At 42.1% G+C, this 20,407-nt stretch overlaps 1 protein-coding gene across 1 annotated transcript; it reads left to right on the forward strand.

Moving 5' to 3' along the window:
• Positions 1-3,462: 3,462 nt before the first annotated feature.
• LOC128448102 (meprin A subunit beta-like) lies at positions 3,463-19,664 on the forward strand. Its single transcript, XM_053430650.1, has 14 exons — positions 3,463-3,544; positions 9,364-9,414; positions 9,512-9,549; positions 10,183-10,261; positions 10,350-10,467; positions 12,603-12,781; positions 13,115-13,333; positions 14,876-15,025; positions 17,129-17,344; positions 17,874-18,130; positions 18,208-18,418; positions 18,496-18,672; positions 19,257-19,507; positions 19,620-19,664. Exons 1-14 carry the CDS (start codon positions 3,463-3,465, stop codon positions 19,662-19,664), a joined length of 2,073 nt encoding a protein of 690 aa, XP_053286625.1.
• The last annotated feature ends 743 nt before the right edge of the window (positions 19,665-20,407 follow it).

Consider the following 20,407-nt stretch of genomic DNA (forward strand, 5'->3'; position numbering starts at 1 on the left):
ACTGCATTATTTTTTTTGTATATAATATGTAGTTTATTCAGCTGCTTACCTCTGCTTCGCAAAACAGAGCAGGCCACCGCTCCTGAAACTCTGACACCATGGGCTCCATCTCCACAATCTCCTTGCGCCTCAGGGAAAAAGTCAGCTCCATCAATTGATTTATAAGTGAAACGTTCTTATTCTTCTTCTTTAACTCCTCAACCAAAGCCAGTCTTTCGTCCTCCAGTGAGTCATCACTGTGGTTATCTGGATGGTCAGGGACATGGTTGATCTCCCCCGCTTTGGTCTCTTCAGAGAAGGACTTGCATCATTCTCTTCATCTCTGCCTTTTTTACGGTTAATGCTAACTTCTATACAGCCTGCCTGACGTAGCTTGGACCTATAGTTCCCAAGTTTATATGTTATGCTTATTTTCCATCCATCATACCTTGGTCCATTGCCGGGTTCTTGAAGGCAGGGATGCTTACTGATGAGAGCAAATGCAACTGACTCAATCTGGTCTTGATCAGAATAGGCTTTGACTTCAAACACTGACTGAGCAATCTTGCCCAAAATGTCCATCCTCATGTCTCTTGTCATGTTGATACCTTTCTTGGTCTTTTTGAATTCTTCATTGCCTTTGCGCAGCTTCAATTCCACATCATAGGAGAAGGCTGGAATAGGAAATGGGGAGGGCCACTCGGATATGCTTCTCAGAACGTTCTTGAGAAAAGTTGACGTACTTTGAACTGACTCCCTGGAGGATACACTGCATGTGTCCAGGGACCCTGAATCAACAGAGTCTGACTCTTGTACAGCAAGTTCATGTGGTTCATCCCAAAGGATGTGCAAGATGACACGATCAGGTGGCAACTCGCTGATATCAGCCAAATTACAAAGAGCATTATTAAAGTCTGGGTCTTCAAACTGCAGTGTAAAGCTGCCTTGAAGTTCAAGATTTTCCCGTAGAATATTTAGCAAATCTTCCACAGATCCAGGTACTTCAGGGAACCACCACTTTGCGAGACATTCTTGGGGAGACTTTCACCAGCAGCAACAAACCCTGTGTTAGATGAGAAAAGAATAAAAGAAGACATAGAGTATTTAGGTTACAATAAATCATATTAGATAGAGCTCCCATACAGAGAAGGAGGGCCATCACATTATGCAAAATACTGTAAATGCTAATTGAGAGACTGAAATAAAGAGTGAAAATGACAGTAAGAGCAACATCTTTTTTCTATGAAGTGTAATCAGAGCTTAGTTACCATTATGTTCCCAGTCAATGAAGCAGGCACACTTTTGGAGTCACCAACACTGTCCCTCCGACTCTATATGCTGTCAATGGGTGATGGTTGTTGAGAGCCTCCGGATCAAAAATCCCAGTCTCTGCATAGATGTCCTCCACAACCTCAAAAGACCTATAGTGTTCCAGGTACCAAGATGTGAGCTTTGTGCCAACAAAGGACACCTTTTCAGGGTTGACAATGATGGTTACAATTTTGTAGAAATCTGGCAGTCTACTGCAGTGTCCAACTGATATAATCATACCCACTGCATATCGGGTCCCATGCAAATAAATGTCTTTAGAAAGGGACACATTTTCAAGGTATGGATACTTTATCTCAATCACTGTACGAAGAACAGGTTCAAAAGATGTTGTTTTGATGTCGTTTTCACATTGATTGTATTATTATAATATTAATATTATTTGACAAACTCTGCATTACCACAACATTTCGAACAGTTATCATTACAAACACATACCACACAGGTTGTAGCTTTTAACAAAAAAATTCTAAAGCGATATACTGTATATATGGCGACGCCGGCGAGCTAGTTCTGGCAGACAACTCGAGCTGCGCTGCGCCAATCATATTACATGCATCATGTGAAATACCTCAATCTCCACAACCATCTATAATACACACCCACCTTATCAGGTGGTCTATTTAACCAGAGAGACATTTCACATCAACCCCTCTTGCTCGCACTGCTGCTGCAGTATTGCTACCTGTTGCTTCAGCGTCTCAGCGGTTGACCAAGTGACCGTCGTTCCTCTGTGGGTCGTTGTCTCTCTCAATCCGAGTGATTCCTCCTCCGAAGAAGTTCGCTTTATTTCCGAAATTTCGGCTCGGTCCTTCGAGATCCACTACGTGTGAATCGGACGTCAAGCGTCTGCGCCACAACTCCCGCGGGCCTCTCGGCGCGCACCACATCCTGGAGGAGCTGCGCACCCAAAGCGTTTAATTCATCGCGTCTGAGCCACGAGTAAGTTTCAACTACTTCTTGATTAAAGACGGCTACGCGAGGCCAAACAAATGCTGGTGGCAGCGTCGCTGACAGCTTCTTCCCGGGACATCTCTGCTCGACCAACTTCTCCCTCACCTCGGGTTGTTGTCCCTCGGAGGCAGAGGAAGGCGCCTACGGAGAATGGCCACACCGCGGCGGTGAATGGCGCACATAACAGGTTCACTAGTTAGCATATTCTCCTGCAGGCAATGCGCCTATGGAGAATGGCCACACCGCGGCAGTGAATGGCTCACATAACAGTTCCACTAGGTAGTATATTCTCTCGCAGGCCAAAGCGCCTACAGAGAATTGCCACGCCGCGGCAATTAAAACATAACAGATACTCTTTGGTCTGTAGAGGTCTAAATGGATTTATCCACTTTTAATACTTTTCAAGACCCTGATATAAAGAAATTTAATTAATCACAATGTAAATAAATTAAATCTCTGCCCATAGAGAGGAAGTTTAGACCACAGCCGTTTTGGGGGAGTCTTCATTAATGTCTGTCCAACCAAACCCGAGCGTCTTGACCCCATGGTATTCATCCAATTCCTACAGAGCAGTGAATAGATCAATAACCAATAACTTTATCATGCGTCAATGCTAATACAATAGAAAATCTATGAAGCCTCAATGATGACAGTCTTAACTAACATTTACCTTGGCTTTATATTTCCATATTACTGAATTGTTGTCAAGGTGAGTCAGAGTATACGATAACGGAAGCAGTCTAATAGGAAATCTGCAAAGGACGCTCATTTAATCCTCTACATGACCTTATTCTCTCTAGTCTCAGAAGAACACATGTTCACGACAAGTCTGATAGATCTTGTCAAGACTTCTGAATTATCATTGCTAAGAATAATACTGCTTTCTGTTCTTTCTCCTCTATGATCAAACGCTTGCATCCCTCTTCAACCCATCTGACGACACCCTTGCCTACCAACAATGGTTGAAAATGCATGACGAGATCTCCTCAAAGCTTCGCCATCCCTGCCAGAGCTGAGGCCTAACACCTGGATGCTGTTCCCTGCACACCCTAAGATGTGGCACCGCTATGACTGCAACACTCCATCATCAATGCTACTCATGCTATGTTGGACACCACAAGAAGGGATATTGACTCTCAAACATCATCTGCAGCCTTGATGTTTTAAAATGTAATCTCCGCTGCATAAATCCTTTGTTGCATGTCAGATCTCGGGATCCATCACGTCTCCGCGTCCGGGGTAGTCACAGGCGTGTTTCGGCGCGCCTTCATCCCCTCAAATGGTGACGACACAATGCGAACGATACCAAGGGATTCATTGCACCCTTGTCGTGGCATACATCCGTTCCTGTCCATCCTGGGAGAGGGATCCCTCACATGTGGCTCTCTCTGAGGTTTCTACATTTTCCCCTGTTTATGGGGGGTTTTTTTGGTAGTACACATAGCAGAATGGCGCACACATAGCAGATACCGATCCGTACGTCAGGCTCCGAATATGTGCAGTTTTGGGGGGTTACAAGTAATTGCTCATCACTCCCATCATTCCTGTGTAATCATATGGGGAAGTAATTAAGTTGGAGCCTAGACGCCAAACACTAAATCTGTTGTAATAAATATATTACATGATCGAACGTCAGTTGTCTGACTGAAATATGGCGACGCCTGCGAGCTAGTTCTGGCACACAACTCGAGCTGCGCTGCGCCAATCATATCACATACATCATATTACATACATCATGTGACATACCTCAATCTCCACAACCATCTATAATACACACCCATCTTATCAGGTGGTCTATTTAACCAGAGAGACATTTCACATCAACCCCTCTTGCTCGCACTGCTGCTGCAGTATTGCTACCTGTTGCTTCAAACCCTCCACCACCCCAGCATCCACCATGCGACCATGTGACCGTGTGAGACTGAAGTTTTGTGACTCGACTGCAGAAACTGAGCCTGTTGGTTTTATTCCACTTTTTTCTTATTTTATCAGTTTTTCCAACGGGGGGTTACAAGTATTTGCTCATCACTCCCATCATTCCTGTGTAATCATATGGGGAAGTGATTAAGTTGGAGCCTAGACGCCAAACACTAAATCTGTTGTAATAAATATATTACATGATCGAACGTGAGTTGTCTGACTGAAATATACTCACTGAATAATGTCCTTTAATCAAGTTGTGAGGGATCCCAAATTATGACTTAATAACAATGGTAAAACAAGGCTTATAGATGGATTTCCGCTGTAAATGTCTCACCCATTTGATCTTAAATAATAATTGAAGTAATTAATTACTACTAATTAAAAAAATCCTCAAAATTATGTTTTATCATTTTTTTTTAATTGAGGGTTGTAGTGTAACAAAATGGGGATTTATGTGTATATAAATATCGGTGACCCTACACTCCACACGGGCGGTAATTAATTATTAATAAGAATTCCTCAAAATTATGCCTGGACATATTTTCTCAATGAGGGTTGTAGTCTGACCAGGAGACCGCAGTGATGCTTTTTAAAATATTTTTGCAGCATTTGTTTACTTTGTTGCAGTTTGTAGTAACAGGTGGCTACTGAGGTGATGGGGGGGCTGAAGCAACTAGCAGCAATGCTGCGCAGCAGTGCAAGCAAGGAGGGTGATGGGAAGTTTCTCTCTGCTTAAATAGACGCCTAGTAGGGTGGGTGTGTATTATAGATGGTTGTGGTCATGTCACATGATGTTTGTCACATTATTGGAGCAGCGTAGCTGGAGTTAGCTGCCTGAACAGCTGGCAGGGTTCGCCTCATTTGTGCTGCTCTAGATTTTTTTACCGTTTTTCGGGCTTCCTGTAACCTACCGTTTCAAAATAATAGCACCTACCACGTTCCTGTTGACTGAATCCATTAATTGTTTTGTAAAATAGTTTTATTTTGAAATATTAGCAGGAGCATAAGATGCAAGGCTTTATTCTGTATAGTACTGGTATTGTTTGAGTACACAGGAGTACATTTATACAAGGCAATACTGTAGATACACAAGAAAACTCATAATGGGCTGTAGTTATATAAAAAGTTAAGGTAAATGACATCAGGCATTAAGGCCAATGTATGCTTCTGCGTTTTGACGGACACGGACAGATATGACCGCCCTCTCCAACGTGGAACGCCCTCTCCGTGCCTCTCCGAGGCTCCTCGGAGAGCTTTTCGTGCCGCTCTCATTTTTCTAACTACACGTCGAAATGACGGACAGCCCACGGATAGCACTTGGCTGTGATTGGTCCGCTAACGCCAGCATTTCGGAATGGAAACTTCCTGTTCCATTCCCTACATCACAATAAACCAAAATCACAACTACGACTCTATGATTAATGTGACAAGTGTGTTAAGCCAGCGGCGTTGTCCGGCTGACGGTGGCTGGTTAGAGCACTTACAGCATGTGTGTACGGTCACATACGGTTATAACGAACTTTGATAACGGGGCTAGCGGGCTAGCCACCATGCTAACTGCGGTGGGAACAGCGCAAAAACCCGCTGACTTTAATCCCACGGCTCTCATGACACTGTTTCTCAAACACCGTCAGGTTAGAAGCAAACACTTGGTAGTAGCTAGTATCGGGTGTCCGTGCTGACTGTGTGTGGAAGCTGGGGGGAGCTAGCTGCCTCCGTGTAGCTTCAAGCTGTTGCAGCTGTTGAATTAGCAACGCAGTTTGGAAACAAGACCGGGGAACCGCTGCGCTAAGACACGATAACAAAAGCATTTTGACCCGCTGGGTGTCACTTTATTCAGCAAAAACTGTCGCGTCATCAACATCCTTTTTCTGTTAGTTGCCATCGTTCACTGTGTGTGAGGAGCCGGGAGGACGTAAATAAACCAGCGTGGACTTCTTCTATATACCTCATGAGGTAGGCTTGTCTAAGCTCGACTTCCGTCTCGCCATCTACTGTTCTGGCGGTGAATTGTTTTCACAACAAAAAGGCTCGTAGAACTATAAATCAAAAAGGGTCCGTCCGATCCGTCCGTCCGTCATTCCGAAACGGACTCGGAGAAGCATACTGAGGCCTTTAGTCTCTCTCTCTCTCTCAAACACACACACGCGATTTCACACGTATACATACTTACGTACGTACGCACGCGAGCACACACACGTATACACACGTACGTACCGCCGCATGCGAGCACATACACAAACGCACATTTTGGACATTTCACGCGGCCAGTTTCAACAACTGACAAGTCTCTTACCGGCAGATGGTCTAGAGAGAAGTCTTATAATGATAAGACTCTTATCCCGCGTCACACCAGCTCCCATGGTGGACCAGCTCTCCGGAGCCAGGTGTGTCCCTCAGAAAAGACACCCCCCTCTTAACGCTGTTCCCGCCGGTTAACCGTCCTGTCTTCTCACAAAGAAGATCGAGAAATGCAGGGGCCGAAGCTGAAAGCTGCGCAGTCAAATCCCCTGACATTTGACGACATGAAAAGCATTGACGTTAGCTTGCGTTCGCGGTACTTCAAGAGCTACTCCACACACAGTTAAAAATTACAGATTAAAATGTTTTGCTCAAGTGTCAAGGTTTAACCCGTTGTTAAACTGTATAACATATTTTAAGACAATTCGGAAAACACATACCTGCTCTGTTTAGAGGGCTACTGGACCTCTCTAGACATGCCTCACTAGCATTAGCAGTTAGCTCTAGGCTAACTGCTAAAGCATTGCACTTAAAGCATGTAACATTATCAAAGATAATGACAACCTCAATCATTAGCTAAGTTGTTACACCATATAACTCTAAATATGAATTCTGACACATTTAATAAAAACAAAAGTAGATTAATACATACCAGTGTGGTCACCAGCTCCACCGCAACAACACTGGGGTGGGGCATTCAAGTGACGACCTCCAACTCGGAAAGTTGGCTTTCCCGCGTTTGGCAACACAGAAACATGAGTTATCATAACTTAGACTAATTTGTATTAACTCGCAACGTAAAGATATATATAGCAATAACTCACTTATTTTTGTTGGATCAACTTTGTACAATTTTTTGTGAGGGGTGTTTGGCCCCAGGTTGTCTTCCTGGTGTATAGTTTCTTGGCATGATGGCTTTTCTACAATGTTTATGACATTAAAAATAAAACATATATAATTTAATATAACACTAGAATATGTTTAAGACTAAACTTAACTTGTGTTTCATGGTGGGGTAAAGTGAGACACTGTCTCACTTTACCCCACAGCATTTGTCCCACTTTACCCCACAGCCATCGTTTTAGAAAAAACAACATCTCTTAGCAATTCAGTCTAATCTTCAGCTAGCATCAATCACATGGTTTTAGATGTTGGAAGTTCACCAACATGTATGATATAAGTTTTTCCACCTGATTCAATATGTTTTGACACAACAGTTGATTAAGTTCAAGGCAAGAAAATTTACTTTTACATTTTTGTGAAAAAACATACTTTCCACAGCACCAGCACCAACTTCTGCTTTATGGCAAGGGGGAAATGGGAGGGGCTTGAAAACATAATGGTCACATGACCACAAACGTGTTCCGTTGCCTACGTGTGTTGACACTGAATTGGTCAATACACTTTAAACAGCACTATGAAAACATTTATCTCTCCATTTGTTTAATTTTTATCTCATTACATTACATGTCATTTGGCTGAGGCTTTTGTCCAAAGCGACTTGCAATTAGTACACTCAACATTCATGAGGGGCCATTTTAGGGGTTCAGTATCTTGCCAAGGACACTTCGGCATTCAGATGGGAGAGAGTGGGGTTTGAACCGGCATACTTCTTGTTGGAGAACCAGCACTCTAACCACTAGGCCACAACACCCCCTGACGTTGGATGTTTAATCTTCAATTCCCAACAAAAATGTAAATGAGTCCCAAACAAATTATGGTGGAGGTTCGTTAAATTTAAAAAAATTGCGGAGCACTAAGGCAACATTACACCTATGACCTTGAGGGCGGTGTGGCCTAGGGGGTAGAGTGGTCGTTCTCCAACAAGAAGGTTGCCAGTTCGTTCAAACCCCACTCTTCCCTCATCTGCATGCCGAAGTGTCCTTGGCAAGAAACTGAACCCCTAAATGGCCCCTCACAAATGATGAGTGTACTAATTGTAGAAAATAAAATAAAAGATTATTTTTTTTTCAAAGCTCTGGTTGACTCATCTATTGACATTGTTAAATCTTCACCAATGTGTAGCCTAGATTATTGATGTAAATGCAAACAGTTCGAAGCAGTTATACTCTCAGATTTTGCGGGGAATAGACAACATGTCCAAGCAAGCTCTGTTCATTTGAACTGTATGTTTATTGTATTGTTGTTTTCCTAACCACCTTCAACATTGTATGTTTATTAGGGGGATATAAATTCTCAGATAAGCTAATCATGACTTTTGAATTAATAATTAATAACACAGTCATGTAATCTTCTCCAACCAGAGTCATAAAAGTGACTATTGCATGCTGCACTTTCTTCTGTACAAAAGCAAAGCAGCAACTCTCCCTCAGACACATCAAGGCTCGAAGCAACAAAGTGTGTCAGCAGCAGGAGTCATGTCACTCCGGTTCTTTACTCTGCTTTTTTGCCTGGGTTTGGTGAGTATAAAGCCCTTTAAGAGGCAGGATGTCAGTTAATGTTTCACAATTAAATCATGTCATAATTTTTTTCATAAAATGTTACGTGCTTTATTTAATTTATTTTACAGACGACAGCTGCACTTACAGGGGAAACAGGTGAGTCAGATAATATGATGGGTTCTTTGTCAGAACAATTTACTCAGAAGTTCCAGCTAAAAATGTCATCCTTCCCATATGAATGTATTTCAGTCTGAATGCTGCTAATGCAGAGATATTCTATTTCTTGGGGCTGTATTAAAAAAAGGAAAGAAAAGTAAATGAAGGTAAAATGCATAGATTCTCTCTCTCTCTCTCTGTGTTTGTGTGTTGCGTATTTCTTCATAGGTTTAATTGGATGCATGACTCTATCTGTATATATAGTGCTGCATATTTTACACTAGTTCAGCAATAATAAAGTAATCTATATCTCAGAATCTGTTGTTTGTATGTTTAAGTTCATATTGTGATCTAATTTGGACTTATTCTTCTACTGCAGAAACTGATGTTGATGAAGGTCATGACTGGGACATCTTCGACATCAATCAAGGTTTGAGGACTCTCATTGTTTTTTGTTTGGTTTTGTTGTATTATGTCATCAAATGTTTCTGAGGCTTTTCTCATGCAAACACATTTTTTCTTTGCAGCGGCCGAGCTGGACCTGCTGGAAGGAGATATCGACATGGTAGGTCAATGACTGAACATAACAAACACTCTGTTGGGAAGACTTTTTGGTAAACAGGATCTTCAGTCCTATTTGAGTGGGGCGCTCTGGGTGCATGAAGGAATATTTTGAGTACAGAGAAAAATTCTATGCATATATTTTATTTCATAAGTTACATCCCTTAGCCCTATTAGACAAATTGTAATTTATGAATATGGGCTATACAAATACTATTTGAATGCTGGTTAATTCCCTGACGGTGATTCATTGTCCTAATAATGATAAGATGGGAGGTGAAACAACTAATCAGCGATTAAAATACTACATTTATTCAATTCGATGATTATGTGGATAACAGAAGTATATATTTAAAAGTAGATTTTATGGATATATATATATATATCCATAAAATCTACCGTAATATCGTAATTATAATTATTAAATTTATTTTATTAATTCTAATAGGAATAAATAACCAACTCTCTTTAAATACATCAATAATTTGGTATAATAATCAAAGAATGTCTAAAGTTAAAAAACACATAGTTATGGTTGAATCACTTTAGTGAGCCTGGTCAAGGTTGTGTTGTGTTTCTCCTTCATCGGTTTCTTATTCACCATCTTGGTATATCTTGTTTTCTTCATTCTTGTCAGACGTCCGGAAGAAACTCCATCATAGGAGATTCGTATCGCTGGCCAACAACCATTCCTTACTACCTGGAGGACAGTCTGGGTAAGACACTGTGTGGAAATTCACAGTATGTGCCATGGTTATGCACTGAAGTAACATATTATTTTTAATTTAACTTTGGAACATATAGAAATGAATGCAAAGGGAGTGATCCTAAAGGCCTTTGACCAGTACAGATTGAAGACCTGTATTGACTTCACACCGTGGAATGGAGAAAAGAACTACATCTCTGTGTTCAAAGGCAGCGGGTGAGTTGAGTTTTCACCTTCAGACGTGTACATTATGTAACAAGACAAAGCTACCCCAGCGCCTGACATGTTTGCTGGTTGTATGCTTCTTTGTCAACAGTCATAACACACATCCACTGCACAAAATGCTGCACCCAATGCATTAGCTGATATATTCATGTCATATTAACCGATGTAAATATTACACGCTACATGAAACTTGATTTAACAGACGGCACATAACACCGCCAAGGCTAACATTGGCTTAGGGTATTATCACCCAACTCTGCAGTTCACTTTGCAGTGTTATAGTGTCTTAAAGATAAGATAGATACATTTATCGATCCCAAACACATGCACAATCACACGACATGCAGATTAGGGAAATTTGTCTTCTGCTTTTGTCCCATCTGGTGAACGTCACAGGACACACAGAGCAGTGGTCAGCCAGGCACAGCGCCCGGGGAGCAGATGTTGGGGGAGTAAGGTGCCTTGCTCAGGGGCACTTAGACAGTGGGGGTAGGGAGAGTGCTCTTTGGGCTTAGAAACAGATCCAGGTGTTGTCCTGGCAGGACACAATAACCTTCTTGACCCTCACCAGTCTGGTTTCAAGGCAGGTCACTCAACTGAGACTGCCCTCCTTGCTGTCTCTGAGCAAGTTCACACTGCTAGAGCAGCTTCTCTCTCCTCTGTCCTCATCCTTCTAGACCTCTTTGCTGCATTTGACACAGTGAACCACAAAATCCTGAGTTCCTCCATTCAGGACCTGGGTGTCTCAAGCTCTGCTCTCTCCCTGCTCTCTTCCTACCTCAATGAACGCACTTATAGGGTAACTTGGAGAGGATCTGTGTCTGAACCTTGTCCTCTCACTACCGGGGTCCCTCAAGGTTCGGTCCTGGGTTCTCTCCTCTTCTCTTTGTACATCAACTCTCTCGGCTCTGTCATTCACTCACATGGCATTTCCTACCATAGCTATGCGGATGACACCCAACTAATCCTGTCTTTTCCCCGATCTGAAACACAGGTAGCAGCACGAATCTCTGCCTGTCTGACTGACATCTCTCAGTGGATGACCGCACACAACCTGAAAATTAACCTTGACAAGACTGAACTACTTTTCCTTCCAGGGAAAGACTCTCCCATCCATGACCTGACTATTAACTTTGACAACTCCGTGTTAACCCCCACTCAGACTGCTAGGAACCTGGGTGTGAAACTCGATAGCCAACTCTCCTATACTGCCAACATTACTGCAACAACACGTTCCTGTAGATTCATGCTGTACAACATCAGAAGACTACGCCCCCTTCTCGCTCAGAAGGCGGTGCAGGTTCTGGTCCAGGTCCTGGTCATCTCACGCCTAGACTACTGTAACTCCCTCCTGGCAGGTCTACCTGCTAGTGCCATCTAACCTTTGCAGCTCAGAATGCAGCAGCTGGACTTGTTTTTAACCAACCTAAATTCACTCAAACTACTCCGCTCATCCGCTCCTTTCACTGGCTACCAGTGGCTGCCCGTATCTGGTTCAAAACATTAGTACTTAGGTACCGTGCTGTGAACGGATCAGATCCAGTCTACATCCAGGACATGGTCAAACGTTACAGCCCGGCACGTTCACTCCGCTCTGCTTCGGCCAATCGGCTCGTTGCTCCCTCACTGCAAGCTAAACACTCATCCAAAATCACGACTGTTTGCTGTCCTGGCTCCTAAATGGTGGAATGAGCTCCCCATCGACATCCGGACATCAGAAAGTTTACACTTCTTCCTCCGAAAACTAAAAACATACCTCTTCCGACTTTACCTTGAATAAAAAAAAAGCGCTCTGTAGTTTTGCTTTATTTTGAAGAAATTGTACTTTCTTGATTCTTGTCGTCCTGGGTTTGTTCCCTCAGGGTTGAATGCACTTATTGTAAGTCGCTTTGGATAAAAGCGTCAGCTAAATGAATGTAATTTAATGTAATGTAATGTTAGTTTTGTCTCAATACTCTCATTACCCCGCTGAGGACAAAGGACACATGCAGGTACACAATAGTCTTAAACACATGATGCCTTGAGGTAAGGTGTGGGCATGAGTTAAATTGCTCAGTCAATATATTTGTAATAATAAGGCACTAAACCACTTTGCCAAACTTGCATTTTGCTTCCCCTCTCTGTAGATGCTTCTCCTCTGTAGGAAACCAGCAGGAGGGAAAGCAGCGATTGTCCATTGGTAATAACTGTGATCGTCTTGGAACTGTTGAGCATGAGTTCCTGCATGCTCTTGGATTTTGGCACGAGCAGTCCAGAGCTGACCGTGATGATTACGTCAACATCATGTGGGATCGCATTGAACCTGGTAAAGTTAACAACTTTGATTACATTCGCAACTTTGTCAAATGGCAGATTCAAGTTTCAAATTCAAGTTTCGAGTTTAATTTGTCATATATAAGTTAACACAGGGTCAACGGTAAAATAAAAAATGTTGGATGAAAAGGATATTTCAGCTCAGCATTGCAATCCAGTAAGAGCAATGTCATAGAAATGTAAATAAAGTAAAAGCGTTAAATATTATAACAAACACATTTTTCTCCTCATGTTCATCTACCATCTGAATACATCCATATATCCTGTTACTTCATCTATATCTCTAAAAATCACAAAGCCAAGCTTCTTTTTATTCCTTCCTTAGGAAAAGAGCACAACTTCAAGACATATGATGACAAAGTGTCCAGTGCTCTGGGCGTCCCCTATGACTACGGCTCAGTGATGCACTACAGTAAGACTTCCTTCAACATCGGCTCGGAGCCCACCATCGTCACCAACATCCCCTCTTTCATGGATGTAATTGGTCAGAGGATGGGGTTCAGTGCTAGTGACCTAACCAAACTCAACCGTCTCTACAATTGCAGTAAGTTAACCAATAAAAAAACTCTAGACTTAGAGGTACGACGGCCTCAGGCAATACCTTGCACGGGATATATATATATATAGTTATAGTTATAGTTATATATATATATATATACATGTATATATATAGGAAGTAAATAAATATACAGACGTATGGAAGATGATAATGGCATCATTGCATAAAGTAATAAAAACAGGGTTAGACATCATTGCCTCTAACCGCTGAGTGTGACTTTGCCCATAAAACATATCGCAAACAATGAAGACACACAAGGAATAGCATACACATTTGCCAAGGCCGAATGATGCTGCACATGATTGTCTAGTTCCTTTAGTAGAAATATAGAAAAACCAAGTGGTCTGATTCATTTGTCATAAAAACAGAGGTAGGGTAAAGAAATTGAAACAGATCCTGGAAGGTTCTTCCCAGGCCCCATCCCTGTTTGGTGGAAATCAGTTTTTTCAGGTTTTGATAATTCTGCTGACAAATAAAAGATCAATCAAAGAGACACGAGTGAAAATATAACCTTTCCTTCAGATTGTCAATAACCAAGAGAATTTCAAATGTGTCTGGATTCCAAACAGAATCAGAATAGAACATATAAGCATAGTCTTATATTAAATGTTAAAATCAAAGTAAGTACTACATGTGAATAGGCTGCATAAACCTGCACTGGAGGGCTCCCTGGAGTGTTTGAGCTAAACTAAATCGCCCTATAGAATTATGTCTCATAATAACCTTGCAGGGTTACATGGACGATCAGAGTTTATCTATCACAAGCTTATAGTAAAATGTAGCTTATTGATAATATTGGGCTCTAACCAGCCCTTACTAATACGCGCCATGAGTTTGAATACTCTGAAGATGCCATACAATGCTAAAGTGATCATTGTTTATTTCAGTGATTGATTGTATAATTGTGTAATCAACCAGCAATGCAGGCAGAAATAGCAATTGAAGCCTTTAGTAATCAGGTGATTAACATCCCAACAATGTAAACTGGCTACTATAGCATGTTATACAGGTTCACTTCGTTAGTGAAGATTTCCAATTAATTTCACTCTGAGCCCATGCCAGCAGTCATGTTTTCACTGCTAGTTTTAACTTATTACTTTAGCTTATTTTCCTCACTCACAGTAATCAAACTGTGAGTATCAACACTCTGTATCATATCAGCATCACTCTGTCCATGCAGGGCAAATTAAACTGTATCTATGATAGCCTGGGGGATCAGAGGTGCCCTGATTAATTACATAAGAAGTTTCCATCAGGTGATTATTGAGCCTGATGCAACAGGTAGTCAGCCATTTATAGATCTGATATTCAGTAGTGTTCTTACCCTCCTCTTGTCAGTCTCTCACACATTTCATACATTTTAAAAAGGCTTTTTACATTTTTTAATGAATAATAAAAAATGTATTAACTTTATCTGAATTCCAGGATTTTGAGATGAATGGAAACAGAGTTACGGTCAAACAACTGAAAAGTTTGGGTTATTCGAGTCCTTGGATCAGTGTCTGATCAGCTCTTCCCTGTCCACAGCGGAGTCCTCCACCTTTGTGGACAGCTGTGACTTTAAACAGGAGAACATATGTGGGATGATCCAGGAACCTGGGAACCCAAAGTGGGAACAAAGCAGATCTGTGAGTGGAGGGCCTCAGCACGACTTCACCGCCATGGGGCAATGCAAAGGTGATTATCAATCATTAAAAATTGATGCGAATAACAATGTACATTCACTCAAGTAGCGAGGTTTAAATTTTACTCCACTACCTTTATTGGATCAGAGTGAGGTGTACAGCTGTTTAAATTACACTTAGTATGCATATTTGTGTGGTTATAAATGTTACTGTTCCTTTGATCTGACTTCAGAGGTTCCGTTCCCTATCTGACCTTGGGGTTTGTGTATCTGAAAAACACAAGTAGCTGAATTGCTTTATAACCATTAACTGAACAGAGTATCAAGCTTAATGATCATAGTTTAATGGTTCAAGATAAACATGATCATACTTCTTTCAGGACTTTGTGCAGTATCGACCTGCTGGATAAACAGCTCATTGTTGAATCTGCATGTCTTAAAGGGTACATATTATGAAAATTCCACTTTTGTAGTGCTTCTACACGTTAATTTGGGTATCTGGCATGTCTACCGTCCCAAAAACTCTGGAAAAAAACAACTCCCGCGATTTGTTGTGGTTCCTCTATTTCAGAAACGATAAGCTAGAGTGCGTTGAATGGGATTACGACCGAAATAAACGTCATAGTCACACCATGCCCATGTAGGGGCGTCTCGCTACATGGCCTTAGACAAGCGAGCTAGCCTGGCCAGTGGAGCCCGGCTAGCGTTAGCTCGCTGCTGCTACCCGTCAGACATTTAAGTGGCCGCATAAACAAGGGACCCCGGATCTCCTCTAAACGTTGACTCAACAGTGTGGAAGGATGCTGCTGCTGCGCCAGCTCAAGCTCCCACTGCTCCCACCGCGGGGCAGTGCTGGGGAGCTGGGGCTCTCGCAGCCAGGCTCCCCGGGGGTGAGGGGGGCGGGGCACTCAAAACAGGTCAATCTGAGGAGGGCTGTTTTAGACAGGGTAAAAAGGGTGCTGTTTTAAATTATCCTTGTGATATTTTGACCAAAATATGTTAGAGACATTTCATTAAGACCCCAAGGAACCATATCAACTGTGGTAAAATGGGCATAATATGTCCCCTTTAAGTAACTATTACCACTTACTCCTATTTCTGACCTACACACAGTTTAAATTGAGCATCATATATATGCATCGTATGCATTGCCTCACATATTCAACAGAGCTTAATCCAACTAGTATTTAATATATGTTTCACAATTTCTGGATTCAGTTTACCCCTTGAAATCAACATAGTTGAGTGGTTTGCTGTCCACTGCCCTGCGTCAGTTCTGGGAACACTCATCCTCATGTCAGCAGTATAACAATTATTACCCTGTGCGCTGACATAACTGGAAGCAGGGCATTGATTTCAACCCTGTCTATGAGTACAAAATAATTAAACAACACATGTTCTGTTTTCTTTTCCCATTTTACTCAGGACAGTTTCTCTAGAATATTAACTTTTGGAGCTGATTGATCACAGGTCAAGGTCAACCAAAATCTAAATCTAAATTATACTGATCAGAAAATAATTCCTCATCACATCTTACATCTTAAGATGATTGACGTCATGAACAAGTCACAAAAAAGTAATATTAATTATTTGAGGCATTATTTAGGACTAAAGACATGACCTGAAGCTTATATAGTCTAAATAATCATTTATAATTACATGGTAGGTATGATGTCATCATGGCATCGCTATTAGGGCAGAGAATCATGTCATATAGTTTTTTGTTTTATAGTTTATACTTTATAGTTTTGTACTTTTACAACCAATAACATTAGAAAACACATTCTACATCCACATCTAGAACTGCCACATATTTACAATAGACTAATGGAACATTTGTCATCGTATGTTTACATGAGAAGAGGATTAAGAAATGGCATTATTCAAATTGTTCATTATTTGTCTGATTGGGACATAAAGTGCTTGTGCAGGGTATGCATCGACCCTTCAATGTTTTTCTTTTTTTGGGGCATTCGTAAAAACTGTTTATGAATATTGCAAGAGAGAAAGAACTCTAACTCTGGTAAGGTTCCCAGCAGACTTAGTTTGACTCTGCATTATTCACAGGCGATAATGAAGAGCAAACATTACTAGTTTAATTAAATGTGAGAAACTGTGGATGCTTAGTATGACCTGCTTCTCGGCTGCTCTGCCAGGTCAAGGCTACTTCATGCACTTCAGCACAGCTTCTGCTGAACCTGGGCAGCAGGCCTCTCTGGAGAGTCGCTGGCTTTACCCCAAACCTGGAGCTCAGTGTCTGCAGTTCTTCCTCCATAACACGGGGGCGGCTGATGATGTTCTCAACATCTGGGTGCGAGAGTACGACAAGGCCACACCCAGCGGTAAACTGAACCTCTTCAAGAGCATTTCAGGTAATGTATGACTTTTTGCCCTAATTAGAAGGAACATGATAGCAGGGGATGATTTTTATGTAAAGATACAATATTCACATACCAATTTACAACTTTAATCCCACAGTTTGTAATTTTACTGAAGAACATCGCCCTCTACATATTCATACTGTTGGGCTCCAGAAACACAACTGATTAGTGGATATTACCCATGATTCCTGGCTTCCTAAACCAGAAGAGCTGCAGCAAAGAAACTCTGTTTGTAATTATTTGTATTTGAAAGGTTTCCTGGCTTTTCAACTCATCTGCAGCACAACATTACTCTTGAACTTGTCGGACCTGATTCTGACAATTGAAGCGGTGACCATCAGTTAGTTCCAGAGTTTTCACAGAAGATCAAACTCAATCACCAACTTTACAGAGAGTGAGAACAGGCATTCAGAGTGAGGAGTGAAAGAAAGAGGAAAACCTCGCTGTGCAGATTATATAACAATTTCACCTATAATGCAGTGGGATTAATATTGATTAATATACATTCTCTCTGTTACAGGAGGTGTCATGGGTTCGTGGGAGCTGCATAACGTTGATCTGAACGTGACACAGAAGGCCCGTGTGGTTTTTCAGGCCGTCAGGGGAAAGAGTCCATCAAGTGGGGGTTTCTCTCTTGATGACATCAACCTGTCGTCCACAAAGTGCCCTCAGCACGTCTGGCGCATCCGCAACATCACCCGCCTGATGGCCACCACACCAGCAGGAGAAAAACTGTACAGCCCTCGCTTTCTCTCTCCAGCAGGTTACTCCTTCCAGGTACATGTGCTCTTTAGAGGGGTGGGTGAATTGTTTGAGTCCACAGAACTCACTTCATGCCGCTCTCTGATCCGCAGGTTGGCGCGTATCTAAATGGAAGAAGCGACCGTCAGGGGTACATGGGCCTCTACTTCCATCTGACCTCAGGCCCCAACGACCACAACCTCAAGTGGCCATGCCCCTGGCAGCAGGCGACCATGGCCCTGATGGATCAGCATTCTGACATCAGAGAGCAAATGAACATGCACCGAATGGTCACCACTGACCCTGATAAGGTGTCCAGTGATGGTAAGAGAAGTTGAAGATATACATCTGCTGAGCTGGGTTAGTCAAACACAGAATGACTGTTCAACATTTTCTCTCAGGTACTGAGTACTACTGGGATGACCCTAGGAAAGTGGGGTCGAAAGTGACGCAGTCTGATGGCAGCTTTTACTATCGAGGCCCAGGAACCGGGACCTCAACCTTCATCACACACAGCAGGCTGAGGAGCAGACAGTTCATCAAAGGAGATGATGCCTTCTTCTTGTTAAGTCTTGATGGTATGGAAGTCATTCAGACAAGACCAGGACATCACACACACTTATAGACTTTAGCCGCATCCTTCAGAGAGCATGGTCTACACTGTCCATGAAGACATCCTCCTTTGTGGGCTGCATAGATTGAAACAAATTAAATGGTCTACAGAAGTTTTTGGTGATCTGCGCCACTACTTTGTCCCGCCTTTATTGCTGGTGCCTAGCAGCAGAGTTAAAGTTGGACACACCAAGACAGTTTTAGCCCCTTGATTCTTTTCATGTATGAATCGTTAGCTGTTTGGTTGAAGCATGACAATCAAGTGCTGGACGTCTCATCACTTGCCGGCACCATTACCTCTTAAAAAAAGGGCTGATCTCTGAAGTGCGATGAATTCTGTGTAAATTTGGATTGGGAATGATCAACACGTTTGAGCCCTCGTTTCTTGAGGAACTTGAGGAACCCTCGAAATTGGACATCCTCGTAGTGCCACTGTTATGCAATAGTTTTTTTTAAACACAACCTCTGAGGGATGCAGCCCCTAAATTTAGACACAGTTTATATCTGTTTCCACTCTGAAACATCTTGATTGTTGTGTATTTGTCCTCAGATATATCTGACCTGCTGCTACCTCAGCCTCTGCCTCGCTCTGCAGACTATGCTGAAGCCAGTGCGATAAAGGCTGTTGACCAAGACTCTCCACAGGCAACAGCTAGTAACCACATGGTGATAGTGGTTATAGCAATGTGTGTGTCAGCGGCCATTTTTTTGGTTTCCACACTATTTCTTGGCAAGGCGTGGAGGGTGAGGAGACAGCGAGGGAGTGACGATGTGGTGACATTACATGATATGCAATCCACTGTGAGTCCGAGTAAAAGCGTCAGCACAAGTTTAAGTCATTACAATTTATTCTAGCTATTATTTAGTGTGCACTAACACCTACGATGAATTCTGAATCTCTTTTTCATCACAGGAGCACCCGACCAAGGACTTACCCTCAGTTCTGATCTCTGCATGAGCTCCTCACTGACCAGAGCAGGGGACGCGTCTCATCTCTGCACGAGTCGTTTTCACATAAACTGAAGCTGTATCTCGGAAATAAAATGTCTGACAGAAGTAGTATTCAAATTATTTTGTTCACAACTTCTCTCTCAATAGAGATTGCTTATTGTGTTCACTTTAAAGTCATCTCAAATTTAGGGGAAGAACCCTTGTGATGTCCCTGCTTCCCCCGGCTTTTGTCTGTGCTTCCTCCGGCTGTTGGCACCCTCACATAGCCCACCACATATTAGCACGCAAATGTTGGGCAATAGACAAGTGCCCTTGCAGATGTGTTTGTTTTGCATCGCAGGCCTGTCGAGTTTGCTTAATAAAGTGAGTGAGACAGACCCCGCACCCCACATTCATTGCCTCATCCTATTGGTCCCTAACATACCAACATAGGGGCTTCCTATTGGCTAAACCTACATGTCAATAAACTGTTGTGAATAACATCGAACAATACCACATCTTCCCTTTAAAGATAACAAAGAGTAAACTGTTGTTTCCATTAAACCATTCAAACCCTGTTAGGAAAACACTGTTAGGCACTCAAGTGAAACGTTGGAACTTGTATGAATAAAGTGCATTAATTAAACAACCGCTATTCCCTGAATTCTCACGTTGTAACATAAAGTGTTTTAACTACACCTATTAGCTTCAACTAAGCTTTCACATGACCATAAGCCAACAATAACTCAACATACAGTATATTTCAGAGAT

Source organism: Pleuronectes platessa, chromosome 9 (assembly GCF_947347685.1).
Source record: "Pleuronectes platessa chromosome 9, fPlePla1.1, whole genome shotgun sequence".
Lineage (NCBI taxonomy): Eukaryota > Metazoa > Chordata > Actinopteri > Pleuronectiformes > Pleuronectidae > Pleuronectes > Pleuronectes platessa.

Coding starts and splice junctions, on each gene's coding strand:
- LOC128448102 (XM_053430650.1), top strand. CDS start 3,463: ATGTCAGATCTCGGGATCCATCACGTCTCCGCGTCCGGGGTAGTCACA. Junction 9,550..10,182: donor TGGAAGGAGATATCGACATG/GTAGGTCAATGA, acceptor CATTCTTGTCAG/ACGTCCGGAAGAAACTCCAT. Junction 19,508..19,619: donor TACATGATATGCAATCCACT/GTGAGTCCGAGT, acceptor TTTTCATCACAG/GAGCACCCGACCAAGGACTT.